Consider the following 23,514-nt stretch of genomic DNA (forward strand, 5'->3'; position numbering starts at 1 on the left):
GCAGGCTTGGAGCAGTGGTAGCACATTACATATTTGAATGCAGAACATCAAAACTGTATAAAATGGGGTACCTATTTTTAAAAAAATGTTTATATTGTGCTTGTTTCCATCCTGATTTGTGTCACCAGTGCCACATGTGTCACACTTCCTATACTTCACTTCACATCTTCCTCCACTTCCTGACTCAGCGCACATCTCAACTCACCCCAGCTCTTCTCTCCATTACTCTCTTCCTCCACCATCTCCAACTCTGTGCATGAAAAATATATACACATTATATCTCATTTCTCTTTCCCCTTCTAAACTACTGCCTTCCCCTTGTACAAGCCTACATTTGAGTGATAAGGCCTCAAATAAGAGCCCACAAAATAACCAGTAGCCCCCTTTTCATGTCCCAAAAGTGCTCACTTTTTTGTTCTGGGCGTGGGAGAAAGGAACAATTTACAATTGTACAGTTTGAGTTAAATATCTGATCTGCGAGAAAGGAAAACTTTAGTATATGCTGTGAGAACCAGAAGGATTCATTCAAGCTCTAGTGTGAAATAGTAAAGCACAACTCCCTAACGTTTAAAAAATGAAATATTGTTTGCTTCAGTAACTATACTAGCTGCGGATTTATGATATATCACTACTTCTAAAAAGGACCTAGTATATATTTTTTTAAGAATCTCTAGTTGATTATATTTGGATGAGTCTAGATTTTTCTGAAGCTGACACTAGGTATACAAATTGGGTTAGTGAGCTTACATTTTGTAGGCTTTCCCTCAGACTATGAAAATAATTAAGGTGGAGAAAAGTATATGTAGGGAATTATTGTCTAAGGAAACATAATTATGAGAGGGAGAATAAAGAGTACATGAAATAAAGGTAAACTAAAGATATAGGTAGCTATGTGCCAGGAAGGGCAAAAGGGATCAAATAAGTAATTCATCAGGTTCCAGAATTAAAGGGGGTGAATGGAATATACAGCTGGGAAAAGTATTTAATCAAGAAGATGCTCAATGTATGGAGATGAGTGAGAAACTGAGGTGGAAGTGATTCAATAGTGAATAAAAAGATTTTAAAAAGTAGTTTGTCATCTTTCGTTAGTAGCAGGGAAAAGAAGTTGTCATGTAAAAGGTCTGATTGAAGTTCAGAGCTAAATACTTTTCTGGCCTCCCCACTGAGTGGAAGGGTCTGAATGGGAAGAAAAACATGAATAGAATAGTCTCCAGGTCAGAGATGGCAAGTTTTTGGAAACTAACTATGTCTATTTCTGCAGAACTTGCCAGATATTAAAATATTAGTATAACTTCTCATCTATGTGTATCAGGTCAGATGATTCACTTATCTAAACCGTGAATAGCCATTTGATCTCCTCATCCTCCTTCCTTCCCTATTCCCTCTTTAATAGATGTTATCCTGGTCACATCAAAAATCTTTCATTTGTTCTATAAAGCATCCAGAACACTTTTGGGGGCTATATAAACAAAAATAATAAACAATTGACCAAAGGGGCCTCCTTCCTGATTCTGAAAGCTAAAATTTTGCTTATTTTTACCATCTTGGAAAATCGTAACGTATGCATCTTACCCATAAATACACACACAACATGCAAGCAATCTATACAAAGAAAAGTTCCATTTATACACTTATGAAAAATTTAACTAAAACCATTGTTTTCTACCTTCTTGGTCAGCTCTGATCGACTTTTCTTCCTTATTCATTTTCTTGCTTATTCTTGCTTATTTTCTTGCTTATTCATTTTCTGATGAAAGAACTGCTAAGTCCTCCAATAACTCTCATTCCTTTTTTCTTAGCTAGTAAACCTTTAGGTAGTTTACTATAGAATTGGCTAACAGAGTTGTCTTTGGTGCAAGATTTAAGGTACTAGTTGATCTGAGGTAAGAGATTGGTCTCTTGGGGCTAAGAGCAACCTGAATGTGGGGTGATTTTTGTTGTAAATGACCATTTATCACAAAGTCTGGTTTCTCTGCCTCTGGGTGGCAAATAGACTCAAGAGTCTAAGGGGACTGTCTGTGACTCTATGATAAGACTGAGATAGAGATCCATGAGTTCACATTTGTTACTGGCTTGGTGAAATCTAATTATAGATGATACCTCTAATTTAGGGTGTCTGCCATGTTTTCTGATAGTCTGCTGTGAGGTAGGCACTCACAGTGGTGAGCCACTCCAGGCAGCATTACAGTCCCCTTTCAGCCTATGCAGGCTCTGCTGTCCCTCTTCAGGCAAGGACAAGGCATGCTGCAACCTCTGAAAACCCCCCTTTGGGTGTCCAGTTTCTAGTCCATTGGATGCTCACAGAATTTACAAATATGCTACTGCCAAAGGACTAGTACACACCAGCTTACCAATTTCGCCTCAGAGTAACTGCTCACTGAGCACACTAGTACTTAGATATGTAGATAGTGAGAACAAATATGACTTTGTTAAATAAAGAAGAGAGACTAGAGAAGAACCAGGCAGAGTTAATAGAAACTTTGGGTTACATATAAAAACAATTATACTATGCCTGCTTGACTTTATACTTAACTAAGAAGATACTTTCCTGCTCTACTAAAGTTTAGCTCACCCAAAGTCTTTTTCCCAGTGATTAACCACCAGAGTGGCTGTGATCTCTGTTCATAAGATAAGCACACTGGCAGCTTCTCCCCTAGGTGAAGGATACTGGGTACACCCCTGTACTCCTACATGTTCAGTCAATCCATTGTCTTTACTCATAAACAAGACACACACCTCACCATCTCTGTCCCCATCTGCTGGTTGTTGTCCCCCTCCCCACCCCAGTAGATTTCTTTCCTGTAGATTTGGCCCCATATACAAATAGACTCACATTGTACGATACATGCTACACAATGGCCAGCCATGGAGATAGGTGTCTCCTACCCCTTGCCTGAACAGAACCTCTTTATCACCTTCCGGTGACTTGTCTTAACTCACATACTTTAATGACATAGTTTTTAGTATAGATGAATAGCACCTTAAATAAATATAATCCAGCCATACATCTCACAGTGATCAGTACAACCAGTGCATTACTGGCTATTCACAGAGATCTCAGATGCCACCCTTTGACACCCTATTATGTAGATATCAGACCCAAGGTATATCTGTAAATGCCTATGCATCCCTTATGCCCTCTGCCAGTTGGTATAAAGGATTCCCTATGTTACACTCACCCAGGGGCGTTGCATTACACAAATAGATGTGAAAGAATCTATGAAAGATTTCCTTCCCCAGAGGAGAACACCAACGATTCTTGTATCTCTAAGGCATTGGAACAGACTATTTTGTTTATCTTTACAGTGTTTGAGCTCAGACTAAAAGTGTCAGATTGGAAGGGAAAAGAGACTGGGCAAATCAAGTGCCATTCAATTGTTTGGGGGAAAGCAAAAGAGTTATACTATACCAGTTTTTATGGTGTGCACAGGGCTGACTAGCTATGCATAGGAGAGGTGGGATCATGGCCATACTCCTGTACGTATATAGACACTTGCCCTGATATGTATCAATAGGAGAGATGGAAGAGCATGGAAAAACATGAAATGTGACCAGGTCAAAGGTACAGGCAAAGGTTGTGATAAAGTGCCTTGAAAACAAAGATAAGAAATATTGATTTTATGTAATTGGGAGTCAGTGAAGTGACTTAGAAGGGATGATGTGATGGAGGCAATGGACAGAAAAGATGATTTTGGGTGAAGCATTATGAAAAGAATAAACATGAAGAAGGTTGAGGAGATGAAAAGAGGAGGTGGCCAAGGTAATAGGTAAGACAATTTTCTACAAATTGCAGAACTTCTCAAATAGATAGCCAAAAGATGTGTACAGTGCCTAACTGAGTAAAGAATTAGAGGGATAATAGGCTCCACTTCATTGATCATTAAACAAACATGAAAATCTGGAAAGGTCCTTAAGTTTTTCTTAAACATATTTTAAACACACAACACAGAGTCAACCTGTGAAATTGTTTGTCAGAGGATGTTGTGAATACTAAGACTATAACAGAATTCTGGCATATTGGATAGTCATCGTAGCACCCGGGCCTATTCCCATGTTTTGGACAAAGTGTTTGTTGTTAAATGAAAAGTTGTTATGTGTGAGGATGAAATGGATGATTTTGGCAATGTACTTGGGGGGTGGATTTCTGAGTGTTGTTCATTGTCTTGTAGATATTTGAAGCAGGTAGTAATGCTATCATGGTGAGGAACATTGGTGTATAGGAAGGAACATGCATTGTGGCAAGGATGGTGTTCTGAGGGAGGTTATTAATGTTGTGGAGTTTCTGGAGGAAGTGGGTTGTATCCGGCAGGAAACAGGCCTTTTGTGTGGTGAGTAGTTTGAAGATGGTTTCTGTGAGTTCTGGTATTTCTTTTGCAAGAATACAGTGGCCAGATATAATGGGTCTGCATGGTTTCCCTTGTTTGTGTATCTTAAGAAACATGTAAAATGTCCTTTGTCCTATGACTGGAGAGGTGTTAAATGCCCACTTCATTTTAAGTGGTTTTCTAGAACATGTGCAAACCCTGAGACAGGCCAGTCCTTGCTTACAGACAGCCTCCAAACCTGAAGCAAATACTCATCAGCAACCACACAACAAAAACACTAACCCGGGAACCTATCCTTGCAACAAAGCCTGTTGCCAACTCTGTCCACATATCTATTCAGGGGATACCATCATAGGGCCTAATCACATCAGCCATGCCATCAGGGGCTTGTTCACCTACACATCTACCAATGTGATATATGCCATCATGTGCCAGCAAAGCCCCTCTGCCATGTACATGGGCCAAACCGGACAGTCTCTACATAAAAGAATTAAGGGACACAAATCAGACGTCAAGATTTATAACATTCAAAAACCAGTTGAAGAACACTTCAGTCTCCCTGGCCACTCGATTACAGACCTAAAAGTCGCAATATTACAGCACAAAAACTTCAAAAACAGACTCCAATGAGAGACTGCTGAATTGGAATTAATTTGCAAATTGCACACCATCAAATTAGGCTTGAATAAAGACTGGGAGTAGATGGGCCATTACACAAAGTAAAATTATTTCCCCATGCTTATTCCCCCGCCCCCACACACACACATAGTTCTTTACATCTCCTTATCAATTGCTGGAAATGGGCCATTGTGATTACCACTACAAACTGTTCTTTTTCTCTCCTTCTGATAATAGCTCATCTTAACTGATGGCTCTCCTTACAGTGTGTATGGTAACACCCATTGTTTCATGTTGTGTGTGTGTGTGTGTGTGTGTGTGTATATATATATATCTTCCTACTGCATTTTCCACTACATGCATCCAATGAAGTGGGCTGTAGCCCACGAAAGCTTATGCTCAAATAAATTTGTTAGTCTCTAAGGTGCCACAAGTACTCCTGTTCTTTTTGCGGATACAGACTAACACGGCTGCTACTTTGAAACCTGTTTCACCTTGGACACTTTTGTTACCTTTCCCGACCTGAGGAAGAGCTCTGTGAATCTCAAAAGTTTGTACTTCCACCAACAGAAGTTGGTCTAGTAAAAGCTATTACCTCACCTACCTTGTTTTTCTCATATCTTGGGAACAATATAGCTACAACACTGCAAACAATTGACACACGTCAGTTTCAGCACAGCTATTCCATAGCAGCCATGAAACTGACAAGAATGCAAGTTTTATATCAGCACCTCCCAGGGTCTGTACCTCTGGAGGAGTCACACTATTTGTACTGCCTCAGAGTCAGGGAAGCCCAGGCCTGGGGCAATCCACAGGCCAGGGCTTTCAAGGCTGCTAGGTTCCCATTTCCACGACAGAGAAAAGAAAACGTGACTGAGTATTTCAAAAGTGCTCTCATATATCCCAATAAGGGAACTTGACTATAGTGAAATAAACTAAGGCTCCAACATGTTCTGCATTAACAGGCCACTCCACTCAAAAACACTCAAGTAATGTAGAATCCTGTCTCCCATAGCAAAAGAGTCATTAACTACTTCTTCGAGTGCTTGCTCATATCCATTCCAGTTAGGTGTGCGTGCGCCGCAGGCACGTTTGTCGATTTTTACCCTAGCAACACTCGGTGGGCCGGCAGGGCGCCCGATATATACCCCTGCCGGCCCATCCGCTCCTCAGTTCCTTCTTACCACCCGTGTCGGTCGTTGGAACAGTGGAGCGCAGCGTAGCTGATCTCCACCTCCCTAGCTCTTCGCTCGTTTATATAGTTATTGTGTATATAGTTAGTTTTTCTATAGTTTTTATATTATTAGTAGTTTTAGAGTAGTTGTGTATATAGTTAGAGGGTCGGGGGCTAACCCCTTCGCCTCCCCCAGTACCGGGGCCCATGCCCGGTTCACCGGGCTTCAAACCTTGCATGGCCTGTCATCAGCCGATGCTCACAGGAGATCTGCACCACTCCTGTTTAAAGTGACTGGGAGAATCCCACCTTGCGGACAAGTGCCGAATCTGCAAGGCTTTCAAGCCCCGGACGAAGAAAGAGCGGGACATTTGCCTCAAGCAACCCTTGATGGAGGCAGCTCTAACTCCTCCATCTTCGGCACCGACTCTGGCACCGGGGACGAGTGCTTCCTCTGCACCAGAATGCATGGTTCCAGTGAAGACTCCTTGGCACCAGCCTTCACTGGCTCAACCCTCTGGCAGGCACCGATACCTCTCCCTGAGGAGCAAGAGGCACAAAGCTCCTGCGGCACCTGTATCTACGCCGCAGTCGGAGCGTACATCTAAGGCGGACTGCCTGGCACCGTCAACTGCTGCGGCACCGCTTGCCTCTGCACCGTTGATTCCGGTCTCTCAGGAGCCGTCGAGTCCGGTGCCTACCAGCTCCCCAGCGCACGCTGTGGTCGAGCTCGTAGTGCCCTCGAAGCCAGAGACTTTCTCCACAGCTCGGGAACTAATTGCTCTGACGGAGCCTGAGCTGCCCCAGCTCCCGGCACCGCTGGTGCGGGTTGTTCAGTCACTGGGCAAGCCCACCGTGATGAGGCCATCTTCGCCGGACACTGCGCAATGCCACCGGTCCCGATCCAGGTCCCACAGACGCTCTCGGTCCCACCATCGCTCCCGCTCTTGGAGCCGCTCGCAGTCCCGGTACCGCTCTCCATCCCGGTACCGGTCGTACTCGCGGCACCGCTCGAGATCCCGGTCTCCATCCCGGTACTCTCGGCACCGGTCCAGATCCCAGCACTGCCGTACCTCTCGCAGCCGATCTCGGCATGGCGATGCAAGGCACCGGTCGACCTTGTTGTACAGACAAAACTACACAGGATCTTTTCAGGGGGCAAGACAAAGATACCACATTTATTATGATAACAGTTTGATTTATGACTAATAACTAATATCTTAATTCTTATACACACACATTACACCTAATACCTATACACACACACACATTCACACACACACACACATCCATCAGATGTTCTGCAGCTGCTGCATAGTTACCAGTCCTGAAGATAGCTTAAGTTCATAGCTTGATTTTGTAGTTGGGTTCGTAGCTTGTGGCGGCTAACTGACCAGGAAAGCCGGGCACAAGGACAAGCTGGATCTCTGTTGAGCAGGCACCGATGTCCTTCCATGTTGGCAGCAGAATGTTATCCAGAGTCTCTCATCTCACCCTTCTTTTTTATAGGCTTTTAGTTTGGATTCAAAGTCTATAGGTCTTGCTGTGTCACGCTGCCTCTGGGTTTGGATTGATCACCCATCAATTGCAGGCATGACTTTCAGCCTTGAACCTGGCTTTGATCTTCCTTCTGTTGTTCTGTTGTCCTTTTCTTTTTAGGGTGGATGCTTCTTACTTTGTTTAGGGCTGTTGTCTAGGTCTTCAGCCGTTGGTATTTGAACTTTGTCTCATCAGGACAGGCTGGGGCTGGAGGTTGATTCCGTCATCCATACATACCTCATTCACACCTCTAAACTAAACTAATAAGATTACAGCATGGTTTGCAAAAATGAAGGCTGGAGGAAGCTTTTACAAAATGGAGTGAGTGTTTTAAAATGGGGTTTGAATTACAATATGGAACAGAAGTTACAGTGTAGGCAAGTGTAGTGTGGATGGTGAACAAAAGTTACATTAATAAATTAAAAACAATTTCATTTATCAGTTCTACAACCTCCCGGGGACTCGGATACGCATGCCCATGGCCTGGACCACGGACCTCATCAGTGGTCCTTTTGGACACTTTGGGCTTATCATCAAGCCCAAGGCGAACTAACTGGCCCGTCACGCTCCGGTCACTCAGAGCACCGTGTGCCCGAGGCCACCGTCAGCTGACCTCTCCCCGTTGACATAGAGAAAACCAGTGCACATGCACCGGAACCGCATGACCTTCTGGAGACGGAGGTCTCCCCGGACCAGGCGTCAGTGCAGGACCCATTCGTCCCAGGGCTGTCATCCTCCTCTTCCCCGGATGAGGCAGTAGTGGGGACGTCATCATCGGGACCACCTCCGATTGACCTCCGGTCACACCAGGACCTTCTGTGGAGTGTCGCCCAGAATATCAACCTGCCGGTAGAGGAGGTTCCAGAGGTGGAGGACCCGGTGATTAGCATCTTGTCCGCAGACACACCCACCAGAGTGGCTCTCCCATTCATCTGTTCGATCCAGACTAGAGCAGACACTATCTGGCAATCCCCGGCTTCCATCCCGCCCACAGCCAAGGGGGTCGAACGGAAGTACATGGTGCCTTCCAAGGGGTATGAGTACCTCTACGTGCACCCCTCTCCCTGTTCCTTGGTGGTACAGTCAGTCAACGAACGGGAGCGCCACGGCCAACAAGCCCCCGTGCCTAAATCTAGGGAAGCCTGGAGCATGGATTAGTTGGGATGAAAAATCTATTCTGCGGGAGGTTTCCAACTCCGCATAGCGAACCAACAAGCCCTCCTCGGCAGATACAGTTGCAATACCTGGGAGGCTGTCAGGAAGTTTGCTGAGTTGGTTCCGCAGGATTCCCGCCAGGAATTTGCAGCACTCCTGGAGGAGGGGAAGAGGGTCACGAGGACCACCTTACAAGCCTCGTTAGATGCCGCCGATTCGTCAGCCAGAACGGTCGCTTCTGGCATAGCCATGCGCCATATATCATGGTTGCAAGTGTCCGGCCTGCCACCTGAGTTGCAACATACGGTACAAGACTTGCCATTTGATGGTCAAGGCTTGTTTTCACAAAAGACGGACCCCAGACTGCAGAGTCTAAAGGACAACAGAGTAATTATGCGTTCGTTGGGAATGCATACGCCTCAGACTCAAAGACGGTCCTTCTGCTCCCAACCGCAGCGCCCTTACCCCCCGCCTCGGCCATGGCAAGACTTTGCCAGAAGACAAGGTCGTACTAATCGCAGACGTCAGTCTGGACCTCAAGGGGGCAACAATTCCAGTCCCACCAAACCAACGCTGGGACCCAAACCAAACTTTTGAGAGTGCGCCCGAGAGCAGTGTACCAATTGCCTCCCCGGATCCCTTTCAGTTCTACAACCGCCTTTCCCCGTTCCTTCCAGCGTGGTCCCAGTTGATGACAGATCGTTGGCTCCTACGCACGGTGGAGCTTGGATACCGTCTTCAGTTTGTTTCACCCCCTCCTTTGCAACCCCCCTCCTTGTCCCTCTTCAGGGACCCCTCTCACGAGCAACTCCTCATCCAGGAGGTCCACAAGCTCCTCTCAATCGGAGCTATAGAGGAGGTACCAGAGGAGTTAAGGGGCAAGGGGTTTTATTCCCAATATTTCCTCATTCCCAAGGCGAAAGGAGGCCTCTGGCTTATCCTAGACCTGCGAGGACTGAACAAATTCATCAAAAAGTTAAAGTTCCGCATGGTGTCTCTGGGAACCATTATTCCTTCCCTGGATCCCAGAGATTGGTACGCCGCTCTCGACATGCAGGATGCATATTTCCACATAGCAATTTATCCCCCTCACAGGAGGTATCTGCGCTTTATGGTAAACCATTGACACTACCAGTTTACTGTCCTCCCCTTTGGCCTCTCCTCGGCCCCTTGTGTGTTCACGAAGTGTATGGCGGTTGTCGCTGCTTCCCTACGCCGTCGTCGGATAAACATCTTCCCTTACCTTCCGAGGGGCCTCTGAGGCACAAGTCATCAGCCACGTGACTATTATCAAGGACCTCTTTCTGCGTCTAGGCCTGATCATCAGCTTAGACAAGTCCACTCTGGTGCCTATGCAGAGGATAGAGTTTATCGGGGCAATGCTGGACTCCAACCTTGCGACGGCCAGTTTACTCCCCCACCGGTTTCAAGCCATAGTCTCACTTGTCCAAGGTCTTCAGCGTTTTCCAACAACCTCTGCCCGCACTTGCCTTGCTCTCCTCGGTCACATGGCTGCATGCACATTCGTCACAAAGCACGCCAGGCTGCGAATGCGTCCTCTCCAAATCTGGCTCGCCTCCATCTATTGGCCGCCCAGAGACGCCATAGACATCATTCTGACAATCCCACCGAGTGTTCTTGGCTCCCTTGACTGGTGGCGAATGTCCTCCCGGGTGTGTGCAGAACAACCATTCCATCCTCCCCAGCCCTCCATGTCCCTAACAAAGGATGCGTCCTCCCTGGGCTGGGGTGCTCACCTAGGGTGCCTGCGCACCCATAGCCTTTGGTCGTCCCAGGAGTTGACACTACACATCAATGTCTGGGAGCTGAGAGCGGTCCGGCTGGCGTGCCAAGCGTTTCAGCGCCATCTGCAGGGCCGTTGTGTTGCAGTCTTCACGGACAACACAATGGCCATGTATTATATAAACAAACAGGGAGGGACGCAGTCCTCCCCCTTGTGTCAGGAAGTGATCCAACTGTGGGACTTCTGCATAGCCCACTCCATAGACCTAGTAGCCTCCTTCCTCCCAGGAGTCCGAAACATGTTCACAGATCATCTGAGCAGGTCCTTCCTGGCGCACGAGTTGTCCATCCATCCGGACATTCTCCATTCAGTTTTCCGGAGGCTTTCCCCAGATAGACCTCTTTGCCTCCAGGGAGAACAGGAAATGCCAGGTGTTCTGCTCCCTGCAAGGTCGCTCCCCGGGCTCCCTGTCGGATGCGTTCCTCATTCCGTGGATGGGCCACTTCTGTTATGCCTTCCCACCGTTTCCTCTCATCCACCGAGTTCTGCTCAAGTTGCGCAGGGACAAAGCCCGCCTTATCCTGATCGCTCCGGCTTGGCCGAGGCAGCATTGGTACACCATGCTGCTTGACCTGTCTCTGTCAGACCCGATTCCCCTGCTACTCTGCCCGGACCTGATCACGCAGGACTTCGGCAGGCTGCACCACCCGGACCTGCAATCCCTTCATCTGACTGCATGGCTGCTGGCTGGTTGAGCCAATCGGAGTTGCGTTGTTCCGCCACAGTGCAACAAATGCTGCTGGGAAGCAGAAAGCCCTCCACGCGATCAACATACCTTGCTAAATGGAAGCGCTTCTGTCACTGGTGCACTCAGCAGAACCTTTCTCCGCAGTCTGTATCAGTCCCCACCATCTTGGACTATTTATGGTCTCTCAAAGAGCACAGTCTAGCGATCTCTTCGCTAAGAGTGCACCTTGCAGCTATTTCCACCTTCCATCCTGGGGAGGCTGGCAGTTCCCTTTTTTCCCATCCTATAGTTTCCAGATTCCTCAAGGGCTTGGAGAGACTCTATCCCCAGGTCAGGCAACCAACCCCTAACTGGGACCTGAACCTCATCTTAACCAGGCTCATGGGGCCCCCTTTGAGCCTTTAGCCACATGCTCGCTGCTGTACCTGTCCTGGAAGACAGCATTCCTAGTTGCTGTCACCTTGGCTAGACGAGTCTCAGAACTTAGAGCTTTGACTGTGGATCCTCCGTATACGGTGTTCCATAAGGACAAGGTACAGCTCCGACCACACCCGGCATTCCTCCCTAAGGTCGTCTCCTCCTTTCACGTTAATCAGGACATCTTCCTGCCAGTCTTTTTTCCAAAACTGCACTCATCGCGACGGGAACAGCAGCTGCATACTCTGGATGTCCGCAGAGCTCTCGCGTTTACATCGAGAGGACCAAACCCTTCTGGCGTTCACCTCAGCTATTTGTTGCAGTGGCAGAACGTATGAAGGGCATGGCAATCTCTTCCCAACGGATTGCTTCTTGGGTGACATCCTGTATTCAGACATGCTACGACTTGGCTTATGTTCCGACTGGCCATCTTACCGCCCACTCTACTCGGGCTCAAGCCTCATCTGCTGCGTTCTTGGCCCATGTTCCCATACAGGAAATCTGCTGCGCGGCCACCTGGTCTTCCGTTCACACCTTTGCATCGCACTACGCATTGGTCCAACAGTCTAGAGACGATGCCGCCTTCGGCTCAGCAGTCTTACATTTCGCAACATCTCGCTCCGACCCCACCACCTAGGTAAGGCTTGGGAATCACCTAACTGGAATGGCTATGAGCAAGCACTCGAAGAAGAAAAGACGGTTACTCACCTTTGTAACTGTTGTTCTTCGAGATGTGTTGCTCATATCCATTCCACACCCGACCTCCTTCCCCTCTGTCGGAGTAGCCGGCAAGAAGGAACTGAGGAGCGGATGGGCCGGCAGGGGTATATATCGGGCGCCATGGCGGCGCCACTCCAGGGGGCGCCCTGCCGGCCCACCTAGTGTTGCTAGGGTAAAAATCTCCGACAAACGTGCACGCGGCGCGCGCACACCTAACTGGAATGGATATGAGCAACACATCTCGAAGAACAACAGTTACAAAGGTGAGTAACCGTCTTTTGCAATGGGAATTAGGATTCTAAATTGCTTATTACTTTTGAAATTTTTACCAAAAATGGAAAAATTGAGAAAAATTGTTCCCTTTGAATTTTTCAGTTACATAGTAATCCTGTGTGTTGCTTTAAAAAAATATCAATTGAAAACTAAATTATGAGACACATGAGTGATTTTTAGCAAGTGTCTTTCAAAATGCCCTTCTTACTATAATCCTGGAGTATGGCTTGGATATGAAAAGGGGAAACTTGCTGAGTGACAGATTATTTTTACATTAAAATGTTACTTTTAATATTAAATGAAACCGCCATCAGGAGACTTGAGACCATAGAGATGAGAGTTCTTTGGAAGATGGCAGGTGTAAAGTGGAATAATTTTCAGACAAATGAAGAGAGTTATAAGGAGAGTAGGACATGAAATCATGGTATGGGATTGGCTGCAATTGAAAAGATTGAAATGATGGGAATACTATAGAAGACAAACAGATGATGGAATGCCAAAAAAAAAAAAGAAAACATAACCCAGATCAGTTTGACCTAGAGATCGACCATCGACTAGATGGTGGAACAGCATATGTAGGAACATGACCATGGTGGGCTTAATGGAAGAACAAGTCATGGACAGAAATGAATGGTGAAGCTGTTCCAGTCCTGGTGTCTGTAGAGATGTTTTAGCATGAGAAGAATATTATTAGTAAATACTTATTATACTTTTTTCACTCTCCTCAAAAAGAAAATAGCGTTTCTTAACAAATTTGACATTTTTAGAATTTTTTTTGTTCTTTAAATAGTAGGAAGAAAGTGACCTCTGGCTCAGTTTCCATTTAAAAGATAAAAGTAAAAATATGTTCTGGCATTTGTCTGTCTAGATTTGAAAGTGGGAGTAAATAGTCCAATGGTTAAAGAACTAGGTGCCAGCTGGATATGGAGTTAATCAATGAGTTATTTGGTAAATATGAAACCCTCCACATCGTCTTAACACCCATACCCAATCATGTTTCCGGACTTTATGAATCGGGCACTTCAACAATTTGTCAGTTGGCCCAGAACCATTCTCATTACTAAATTTTATCACTGAGATATTTACAATGGAAGTTTTAAGTGTTCAGGTTAACGACATTAATTATTGTGTCTGTTTTTTTGTATTCATAATTTATAGATGCCCCAATTCAAATATGAACATAAATGATTACTTGTGATAATTGTATTGATATGTTTTTTGGAGTTAGGAATTCTTTTAGTGAGATACAATTATATGCTTCTCAGGAATGACTTAGGAAAAAATGCCACTTACTAAAAGAGCTGTTTCAGTGATACTTTTTACTAGTAGCTGTTTCAGTGATACTTTTAATAAGGCATGCTAAATAATGCATGCCCATGGTTCATTTAGAACTGTTTAAAGCTGCAATTTTCTTTAATTGATAAGCCTTACATAATGTGACTGGAAATGACAATATATCACTTGAAGTTGCTTTGTGAAATGTCAGTCAAGTTTTTTAACTGAATCTATTCTGTTGCTAGTGATGTAGGGGGTAAGGAAAAGACTTGGAGTGACATAGCAGAGAAAAAAACAGGTTGTGTTTTTATAGCTGACTATGAATTCTGTAGTATTTAAAACACAGCTGTGTTTTTATCAGTTATTTTACAGCAGTAACAGAGTAAAATGAATCCTAAATAATCTGTCAAATCAGGACCATGCAGTGTGAAGTAAAATTGAATGGAACAACCTTGGTAATCTGAATCCAGGTTTTACATTAAGTGTAAAAGGGTTAGACTGAATTGGTTCAACTGCTGTTTATTTTATGTGCTCTGCGATAAGCAAATAAGAACAAACTCTCACTTGAGTGATTGCAGTTTGTTTATTTATTATTTTGTTTAAAGATACATGACAGCATAAAGCACTGGGGGGGAGCCAACCGCCCCAACTTAATTGCTATAAATTGCTGATTGTTAGATCCAGCAAAATTACTATATGTTACCTAACCAACAAAGGTAAAAAAATCCTCTGCTGAGCCTACTCCCTGTTCTTAAATTTCCCTCATATGCCTGCTTAGCAGGTGATATATTCCTCTTGTAGAGCACTTCATTTTGTATACTGTACTGCTATGGAAGTGCCACGTTTGCTCTATAGCTAAAACAGAGTTGAGGTTAACATTTAAAGCAGGGATTTTACTTCCTTGTTGGGTAAGGAAAAGCTAGTCAAAAATGCTTAATTATATTTAGTGAGTTCTTTTTTCCCCTCAAATTTTCCTTGAACATTTTCATTTTTGTCAAAAAACTATTTCTGGTTGAAAATGTGTCAGATTTTTTACTGCCTCAAATATAAAGTGTGTGTGTGTGTGTGTGTACATGCATGTGTATATGTTCTAGGAACCCATTTGAGTTGGCACCTCTTTGAAATTATTTTGGGAAATCTAACCTCTAGCAAAGAAGTACTTGAAGTCTGAGGCTTTGCGAACGCTAAAATAACATTGTTGTAGTTACACAAGTGCACACTCTTAATGTAGCCATGCTGTGTATGTTCAAAGTGGGGTATAGATGACAGCTCAATCCTGGAACATACTAAATTAAATTAAGAACATAAGAACATAAGAACGGCCGTACCGGGTCAGACCCAAAGGTCCATCTAGCCCAGTATCTGTCTACCGACAGTGGCCAATGCCAGGTGCCCCAGAGGGAGTGAAGCTAACAGGCAATGATCAAGTGATCTCTCTCCTGCCATCCATCTCCATCCTCTGGTGAACAGAGGCTAGGGACACCATTCTTTACCCTTCCTGGCTAATAGCCATTTATGGACTTAGCCACCATGAATTTATCCAGTTCCCTTTTAAACACTGTTATAGTCCCAGCCTTCACAACCTCCTCAAGTAAGGAGTTCCACAAGTTGAGTGTGTGCTGTGTGAAGAAGAACTTCCTTTTATTTGTTTTAAACTTGCTACCTATTAATTTCATTTGGTGACCCCTAGTTCTTGTATTATGGGAAGAAGTAAATAACTTTTCCTTATCCACTTTCTCCACATCACTCATGATTTTATATACCTCTATCATATGCTCCCTTAGTCTCCTCTTTTCCAAGCTGAAGAGGCCTAGCCTCTTTAATCTTTCCTCGTATGGGATCATCTCCAAACCCCTAATCATTTTAGTTGCCCTTTTCTGAACCTTTTCTAGTGCTAGAATATCTTTTTTGAGGTGAGGAGACCACAACTGTACACAGTATTCAAGATGTGGGCGTACCATGGATTTATATAAGGGCAATAATATATTCTGTATCTTATTCTCTATCCCCTTTTTAATGATTCCTAACATCCTGTTTGCTTTTTATGTTCTTATGCCCTGGGGGGAGAGGAGCAAACATTATGGTGGATCCAGGCTACATATAGCTGTAATACACCCTTGTTAACTAAAGAAAGGATACTCAAATTTTGGCGAACTCATAACAAGAAATCCAAAGAAACAAACAACAAGAATAAAAAAGACTGGCAGAATCTGGCATCCCTCGTATTTTTTTTAAATGATTCAGTCCAACCCTGACATTGGTGCTGACCCCAGTGGAAATCAATATCTCTATATTAGTTTGTGTGCTGAAGTACTGGCACAAAATTTGTCAAGTTAGTTGTTTTCTCTACTAGATTAGAAGATAATATGAAGTGAAGTGTTTGAAATTTACAGGGACCTCATCCATTTGAAATCTAGTGAATTAAAATAGGTCCAGGTAATACCGTTTTACCTGACCCTGACTTCCCTGTCTCATTTCTTCTGGATTTTGTCACTTTAAAATGTAGTTTATTGTCACTACTGCTTTAAATTGACTGACTAACTCTACTTGGGGAATAGTGAAACTGAGTATACACAAAGTGCTCTAAAATGCACAAGTAAACAAATTAGAAAAAGAATAGTGATTTCCCACTGATCAAATCTTTTCAGTTAGCTGTTGTTTCTTTTTTGCTTAAATGCAGGCACAACTATTTCAGGAAGGATTTAGAGGTTGATAATATCCCTTTCAGTTATGAAAATGTCATACGAGTTACACATGCTGTACAGAAAGACTTATAGGTTTGGATACATTATTTTAAAAAATTGCACATTTAAAGTTACAAATTATAGTATTGGATGGGGAGTTATAAATATGGTCTGTTTGCTCAGAAAAAAAGGGAAGTTGTATTAGCGTGAATCAGTTTTGGTTTCTACAAAAGAAGATTTAGAAGGAGGAATGCAAACTATTCTCTGGAGCTTGTGTATGTATACTAAATTTATTGGGGAGGGGGGAATCTAATCTGTACAGGAATTTCCAGTCCATATGATAGCCTTTGCTACACACCATTTTATAAAGTTCTTCATTTTTAAATTCAAAGGCTACTTGATAAATAGCAAAAGAGGTGGTAAACTCTACCGCCTGCTTGAATCCTTTCAATGATTTCTTCGCCTTTTCCTCATCACATTCATATTCCTTGTCTTAATCTTCAAGGATCTACCCCGCCTTGCTTCTACGTATCTCTCAGGCCATTTCTTTTCTTTCAGTCCCTCTCTGGCTAGTCCTAGCTCCTAGCTTCTCCCTTTTTCCACTTCTGTCTGTCTATCTCATAACAGCATCCCTTTGCTCATGCTTCAAGTGAGTTCATTCTCTTTCTTCAAATCTTTCATGAAAGTTCACTTCCATTGCCTAGTCTTTCACCTCTGATCTCCTACAACTCTTCTCCCACTCTTGTATCTAGCCCTTTAATTATTTCTGCAATATGTATCCTAATTATATTGTAGGTCCCTTGGGGCAGGGACCTTCTCAACCTATTTGTTTTTAAAACTTCATATACACCTAAGAGGCTATGTAAAGAAAGATAATAAAATGAGTAAAAATACCCAGTGCTGGGTGCTATACTGACTCTATGTTCATACTGGATTCAACTATGCCAGGGCTATCTCTAACCAGAAAAGACTCAAAGGGGACAGATCAGACCAGAGAATCTGGCTCACAACTGTTAATTTACAAACATATATACATATTTTTTTTAACATTTTCTTAAATGTGGTGCATTTTTCCAGTAGTGTATACAGTGATCAATTTTCCATGGTAATTAAAATTATTGCTGTTTTGTTTGCTAAGATAACCTCACTTCATTAGAAATTGTTGTTGTATCCATCAGCTGAAGGTGCTTGTGGCGGAACTCTACGTGGGACAAGCGGAACTATTTCAAGCCCTCATTTCCCTTCAGAATATGAAAATAATGCTGACTGTACATGGACAATTCTGGCTGAACCAGGAGATACTATTGCTCTGGTCTTTACAGATTTCCAGTTAGAGGAAGGATATGATTTCTTAGAGATCAGTGGAACTGAAGCACCATCAATCTGGTAAGTCCAGAGATGGGACAATCATCCCATTTTCTATGTTCTTGTTTGATGTTGAATATTTCTTTAGGGCAATTGATGATTGTGTTTCATTTGTATATGTTGTTGAGCATTTTCTTGTAAATCTCTCTTCAGGCCTCTAGGTCACCCAGAAATGAAAGCATTATGATTTGGGCTTTATCTGTCTACCCATCCTTCAATCCCACCTTCCTCACTCCAAAAAAGGAATTGAATTGGTAGAATACATACTCTTTGGGTTTCATACACAGGATTGTTTGTTTGAACTTTGACAATCAGAATATTTCCAACTATTACACCAAAACTAGTTTTTCACACTTTGATACCCAAACAACAAAAATACAGTGGAAGAAATCCTGGACCCATTTAAGTCAATGGGAGTTTTGCTATTGACTTAAAAGGCACCAGAGTCTCATCCATTGATTTTAAGTGATATTGGAGTGATTCTGATTCACTTGCACCATAGTAAATCAGACATACTTCCATTGAGGTGAACTGTGGTGAGAGATTAGAATCAGGTCCTTATTTTGTTCAGTAGACAAACAAACAAATTTGGTTAATTGCCTATGTCAGTGTGGCAACTATGTATTATGACACATCTTTGTGTCTTTTGCTGTTTACACAACAAACATAATATGAAGGAACTGCATTTAGTAGGGTCCAAATAATAGCGTTTAGTAACTAAATGCAGTTTTGACTGCTCCCTTTCCTCTGTTCTACTCAGTCTGCCTGGCTCCTCAGAACTGCTCTACTCTGTATTCTAATAACTAATGAGCACCATTATTAATACTGCCAAAAGAGTATTTTTTTTCTAGCAAGTGAAAGGCTGTTCTTATTTTGTTTATATAGCAATTTGGAATTTATGGCAATTAATTCATTGCAGAACATTGCACGGCTGTTGTATTAGCATTTCTTTGAAGTCTAGATGTCCAGGGTCAAACTTTGTCTATCAGGAAAGAGTCTGTGATGGCTAATATGTGTGTGTTTCTTGTTCTCGAGTATAACCAAGAGAAAACATAAGTAAAAGTTTTTTGACTAAAAGTATTGCAGACTGCAGAAACTATGCTATGCAAATACAATCTGTAGCATGTTTAAAGGGGTTACTGTCTCTCTCATGCTTGCACTTCTAAACAGCAAACTTTCTTTAGTTCTTTACTAATCGAAATACAGCCTTTAAGCACCAGGAGTTCAAAACCAGAAGATGAAGGTTTACCTGCAGTTCTGCGGATGCACATGAAAACTAGTTAATTTTATGTGCAACTGGCTAATAGGATATATACTAAGCTATTTGCACTTTCATTCTCCCAAACTTTAGGGCTGTTGTAGTGAATGCACACACAAATATCACATTTTCCCATGTGCAGATGGTCTGGCATCTTTTGAAAATTTAGCCATAAAAGTGCTCCCCACAATGAAATGCTGTTTTTCAGAGATGAACCCATGAGATCTCCTTGTGAGCACAAGGCTGAACAGAGAGTAGTGGAAATCTAGCCAGCACCAATTTTATATTGGTAAGAGGAATCTCTCAACTGAACTGGTTTTCCTGATTTGCTTGATTCAGGCCTATTTATTGCACTAAAATATCTGATGAGTAAACAACAGAGTTCTAGAATGCCATCATAGAGCCTTCAGTTTCCACCTGCAGGGTGAATGCTAATTCATAACACTGACTTTCTGTTTAAAAAAGAAAGAAAGAAATTACACTCCCTTCCTGCAGAATAGATGCCAGAAATGTGACTCACACTTGCACTCTCTCTAAACCACCCGTACAAACACAAAACAGAATTAACCTGAAGAATATTCTCTCTGCTCACCACTATATGAAAAAAGTTGCTTTGTGAGAAATTGAATCAAGAACTTAATAGGATTCTCCATCATTCTCAGCTAATTTGGAATGAAGTTACATACCCAGTCATGTTTAAGCAAGGACTGCTTCCATAGCTGCAACAGAAATATGCTAAATGTAGTGTATGATGTAATCTGCTAAAATGAACAGTATGTTAAATGTGATGTTGTTCGGTATTTAAACGTAATGGACTATACATGTATCAGTCAAAAATGTAATTTTTCCTCCAGTTGCTCCCGATTTGTTGAAATCTGGCTCTATTACAGAATTAGTATTTTTATTGCATTTTGTGTGGCCCAGTAATGATGATTGTTCTTTCAATTAAATTAATTTTTATTAGTGAGACTGGGAAAAAATTTTCCTAGGGCAGTGTTCAGGGAGACAGAGGATATGTCATTACTAAAGGTAAAATGGAAGGGGGAAGGGGAAAATAAATCAGACTAATGGTCCTGTAGTTTGTCACTGTTGTTTATATAGCAGAACAGCTGTGCATAATACCTTGCAAACACTAAGGCTGTGTCTGCACTTGGAGTGAGTGGTGTGATTCCCAACTTGTGTAGACATACTTGTGTTAGTTCTTGTCAGACTTATGTGCCAAAAATAGTAGTGTAGCTGAGGTAGCCCAGGCTGCAGCTAGTGGCAGCACACCAAGCACATACCCACAGGGTTCAGGCAGGTTTCTACACTGCATTATTTTTGATAATACATTTCCCTGAAAATGTTGTAAATAATAGAAAAGTTCATTTGACTAAAATAGCAGATCATTCTTGAAAATGGTATAATTATTGGGTTGTAGAGGTAATGCAACATATGTAGCACGTGTAGGAGACATTTTAATCTCTCATTAAATTGATTAGACTTCGGACCACACAGAAGTGTAACTTACTGAGTAGTTCTGTTTACTGTAATATAAAACTGTTATTTTAAAATGCTTCTGTGTAGTGTGATGGAAAAGTATAAATTAAAGCAGTTTATTGGTTGTTGCAATACTTAATGGGTTTTTTCCCCCCTAATTTTATATTTTCTTAGTTCACATATATCTGCATTTTAAATTCTCAGGTTTCTTTGTTTTTAGTTTTATTTTCTATTTATGTTTCTTGTCAAGAAATAGTTCTTTATACAAGAGAAAATGTTGTTTAACGTATTTCAGTCCAGCATAACTTTATATGCAAACTGTGTAAACAGCATTTTATCTCATTTTTTTCTGGATAAAGAATTCTACAAGAAGGCTAAAAATGATCTGAAGTAGTCCTTAAACATTATTTATAAAGATAAGTGTTGAGTGTATTACTGAAAAGACGATGCATTTTCTTTGGAGAGTCATCAATAAATTAGAACTAATATACAAACTTCAATTTTCCTTGAGTCTCTCAAAATGTATGTATTCCACTATTTTTCGTACATCTTGATATTATTTAGAGCTTTGTCCTAAGAAGCAAATGCCAAACTTTTTTCTCTTTTCTCCTAAAGTTAAAGCAATTTCATGGAGGGCTGACTTAGAGAATAGAATAATTTTGTCCAATCTAATGCTTCTTCACGAAGTAATACAATATTTCATTGCTTAGGTTCTTTTGTTGTGGTACATGCAGTACTAGTATGAAAAGAACCTTAAATGCTCAGTGACTAGGAACCTTAACATTTTCAAACTTTGAACTGACCCATTCTAAAAACATTCTGAATTCAAACAATTTAATGTATTTTTAAAAGCTCACGTATCTCTAAAGTTTTCTTAACTTGGAAAATAATGGAGGAATTTATGTAGCAGTTTGCAGATGGATTGGCCATTTCAGTGGCTTGAAAACAAAAATTTGCCATGTTTTCTTTTTCAAAAAAGAATGTATTTTAGAATAGCTTATAGAATCTACAGTACGGTTTTTAGCATCCAAAAGGTCCAGATGAGATTGTCACACCTTTCATTTGATGTCCATTCATGTAAAATCACTCTCTAAAAATATCATTTTGATGTTGCTTCCGGATGAATGCCATTTATAACAAGAGAGTAAGAAGTAATTGCAAGTCAGGGCCATGCTTAACTTTAAGCCATGCCCATGCTTAACTTTAAGCAAATGGGTAGTCTTATTTAAGTCAAGAGGACTATCCACAGGCTTAAAGTTTAGCATGGGCAGAATCTGAGCCATAGACAGTTAACTTGTTCTTGTACCTAATGAAAGGAAAACATTTTTAGAATTAATATATGAAAATAATAATTGAAGATTTTGTATCAAATTTGAATAATTTACTTTATTTGCTTTTGCGTATTGAGTGGTTGAAATTTAAAAAAATAAATTTGATCTGGAGCAGGGGTTCCGCTTCCCACAGCTCCCATTGGCTGGGAGCTGCAAGTGGCTGTGCCTGCAGACGCTCAGGTAAACAAAGTGTCTCGCGGCCCACCAGAGGCTTACCCTGAATAAGCCGCAAACCAAGTTAGGGAGCCCCTGATCTGGAGGGATGTTCTCTAGATTATTCTTTTTATTTTCAGATCAGGCATAGGTAGTAATTCACAAGGCTGGAGTTTGGGTCGAAACCATGTATGCTAATGTAAATCTTTGAATCCGTCCTAATTTTTGCTAGATTGAAATGTTTAAATTGACACAATGTTCTCCCTGATAGAGTATTAAAGTATTCATATTAGACTACAACAAAGGTGATTATCATAATAGGTCTAACCCTGCAATTATGTATCTTGAACTTGAAATCTTTAAACTGGACCTATTCATTCTAAACTTGAAATTGTGTATGTGCCTTTTTTACATTACAAGAACATTATTTGATTGTGCAGTGTTTTTGAATCCTTCTCTGATTTACTTGCTACACAAATAAAGGAGCGTGAAAGGCACTTTTTGGATTTAAATACTTTTCTTCTTGTTGCAGCTTAGAAAAACCTAGAATATTATTTCAGTTTCTTAAGGAAGTCGCAATGGTTACCAATTAAAAGGCTATAAAAACTATATGCAAATTTCTCAGGGTATGTCTACATCTACAATTTTGCAGTGCTGGTTGTTACAGCTGTATTAGTACAGCTGTATAGGGCCAGCGCTGCAGAGTGGCCACACTTACAGCAACCAGCGCTGCAAGTGGTGTTAGATGTGGCCACACTGCAGCGCTGTTGGGCGGCTTCAAGGGGGGTTCGGGGAATGCGAGAGCAAACCGGGGAAGGAGACCAGCTTCCCCGCGGTTTGCTCTCGCGTTCCCCAAACCCCCCTGCAAACCGCAGGGAAGGAGACCTGCTTGCTCGGGGTTCGGGGAACGCGAGAGCAAACCGCAGGGAAGGAGACCTGCTTGCTCGGGGATTCGGGGAACGCGAGAGCAAACCGCAGGGAAGGAGACCTGCTTGCACGGGGGTTCGGGGAACGCGAGAGCAAACCGGGGAAGGAGACCAGCTTCGCCGCGGTTTGCTCTCGTGTTCCCCGAACCTCCCTGCAAACCGCAGGGAAGGAGACCTGCTTGCTCGGGGGTTCGGGGAACGCGAGAGCAAACCGGGGAAGGAGACCTGCTTGATTACCAGAGGCTTCCTCAGGTATGCTGGGATACCTGCTTATTCCACGGAGGTCAAGAAAAGCGCTGGTAAGTGTCTACACTTGATTACCAGCGCTGG

The 23,514-nt window shown here is 42.5% G+C and overlaps 1 protein-coding gene across 3 annotated transcripts in view; it reads left to right on the plus strand.

Moving 5' to 3' along the window:
* CSMD1 (CUB and Sushi multiple domains 1) overlaps positions 1–23,514 on the plus strand; it is a 1,994,958-nt gene that overhangs the window by 868,858 nt on the left and 1,102,586 nt on the right. For all 3 annotated transcript variants that reach the window (XM_050950505.1, XM_050950506.1, XM_050950507.1), the window contains exon 5: positions 17,851–18,058. In XM_050950505.1, coding sequence (XP_050806462.1) covers positions 17,851–18,058 — 208 coding nt within the window. The remainder of the gene's footprint in view (positions 1–17,850; positions 18,059–23,514) is intronic.

This window comes from Gopherus flavomarginatus, chromosome 4, assembly GCF_025201925.1.
Source record: "Gopherus flavomarginatus isolate rGopFla2 chromosome 4, rGopFla2.mat.asm, whole genome shotgun sequence".
NCBI classification, from domain to species: Eukaryota; Metazoa; Chordata; order Testudines; family Testudinidae; genus Gopherus; species Gopherus flavomarginatus.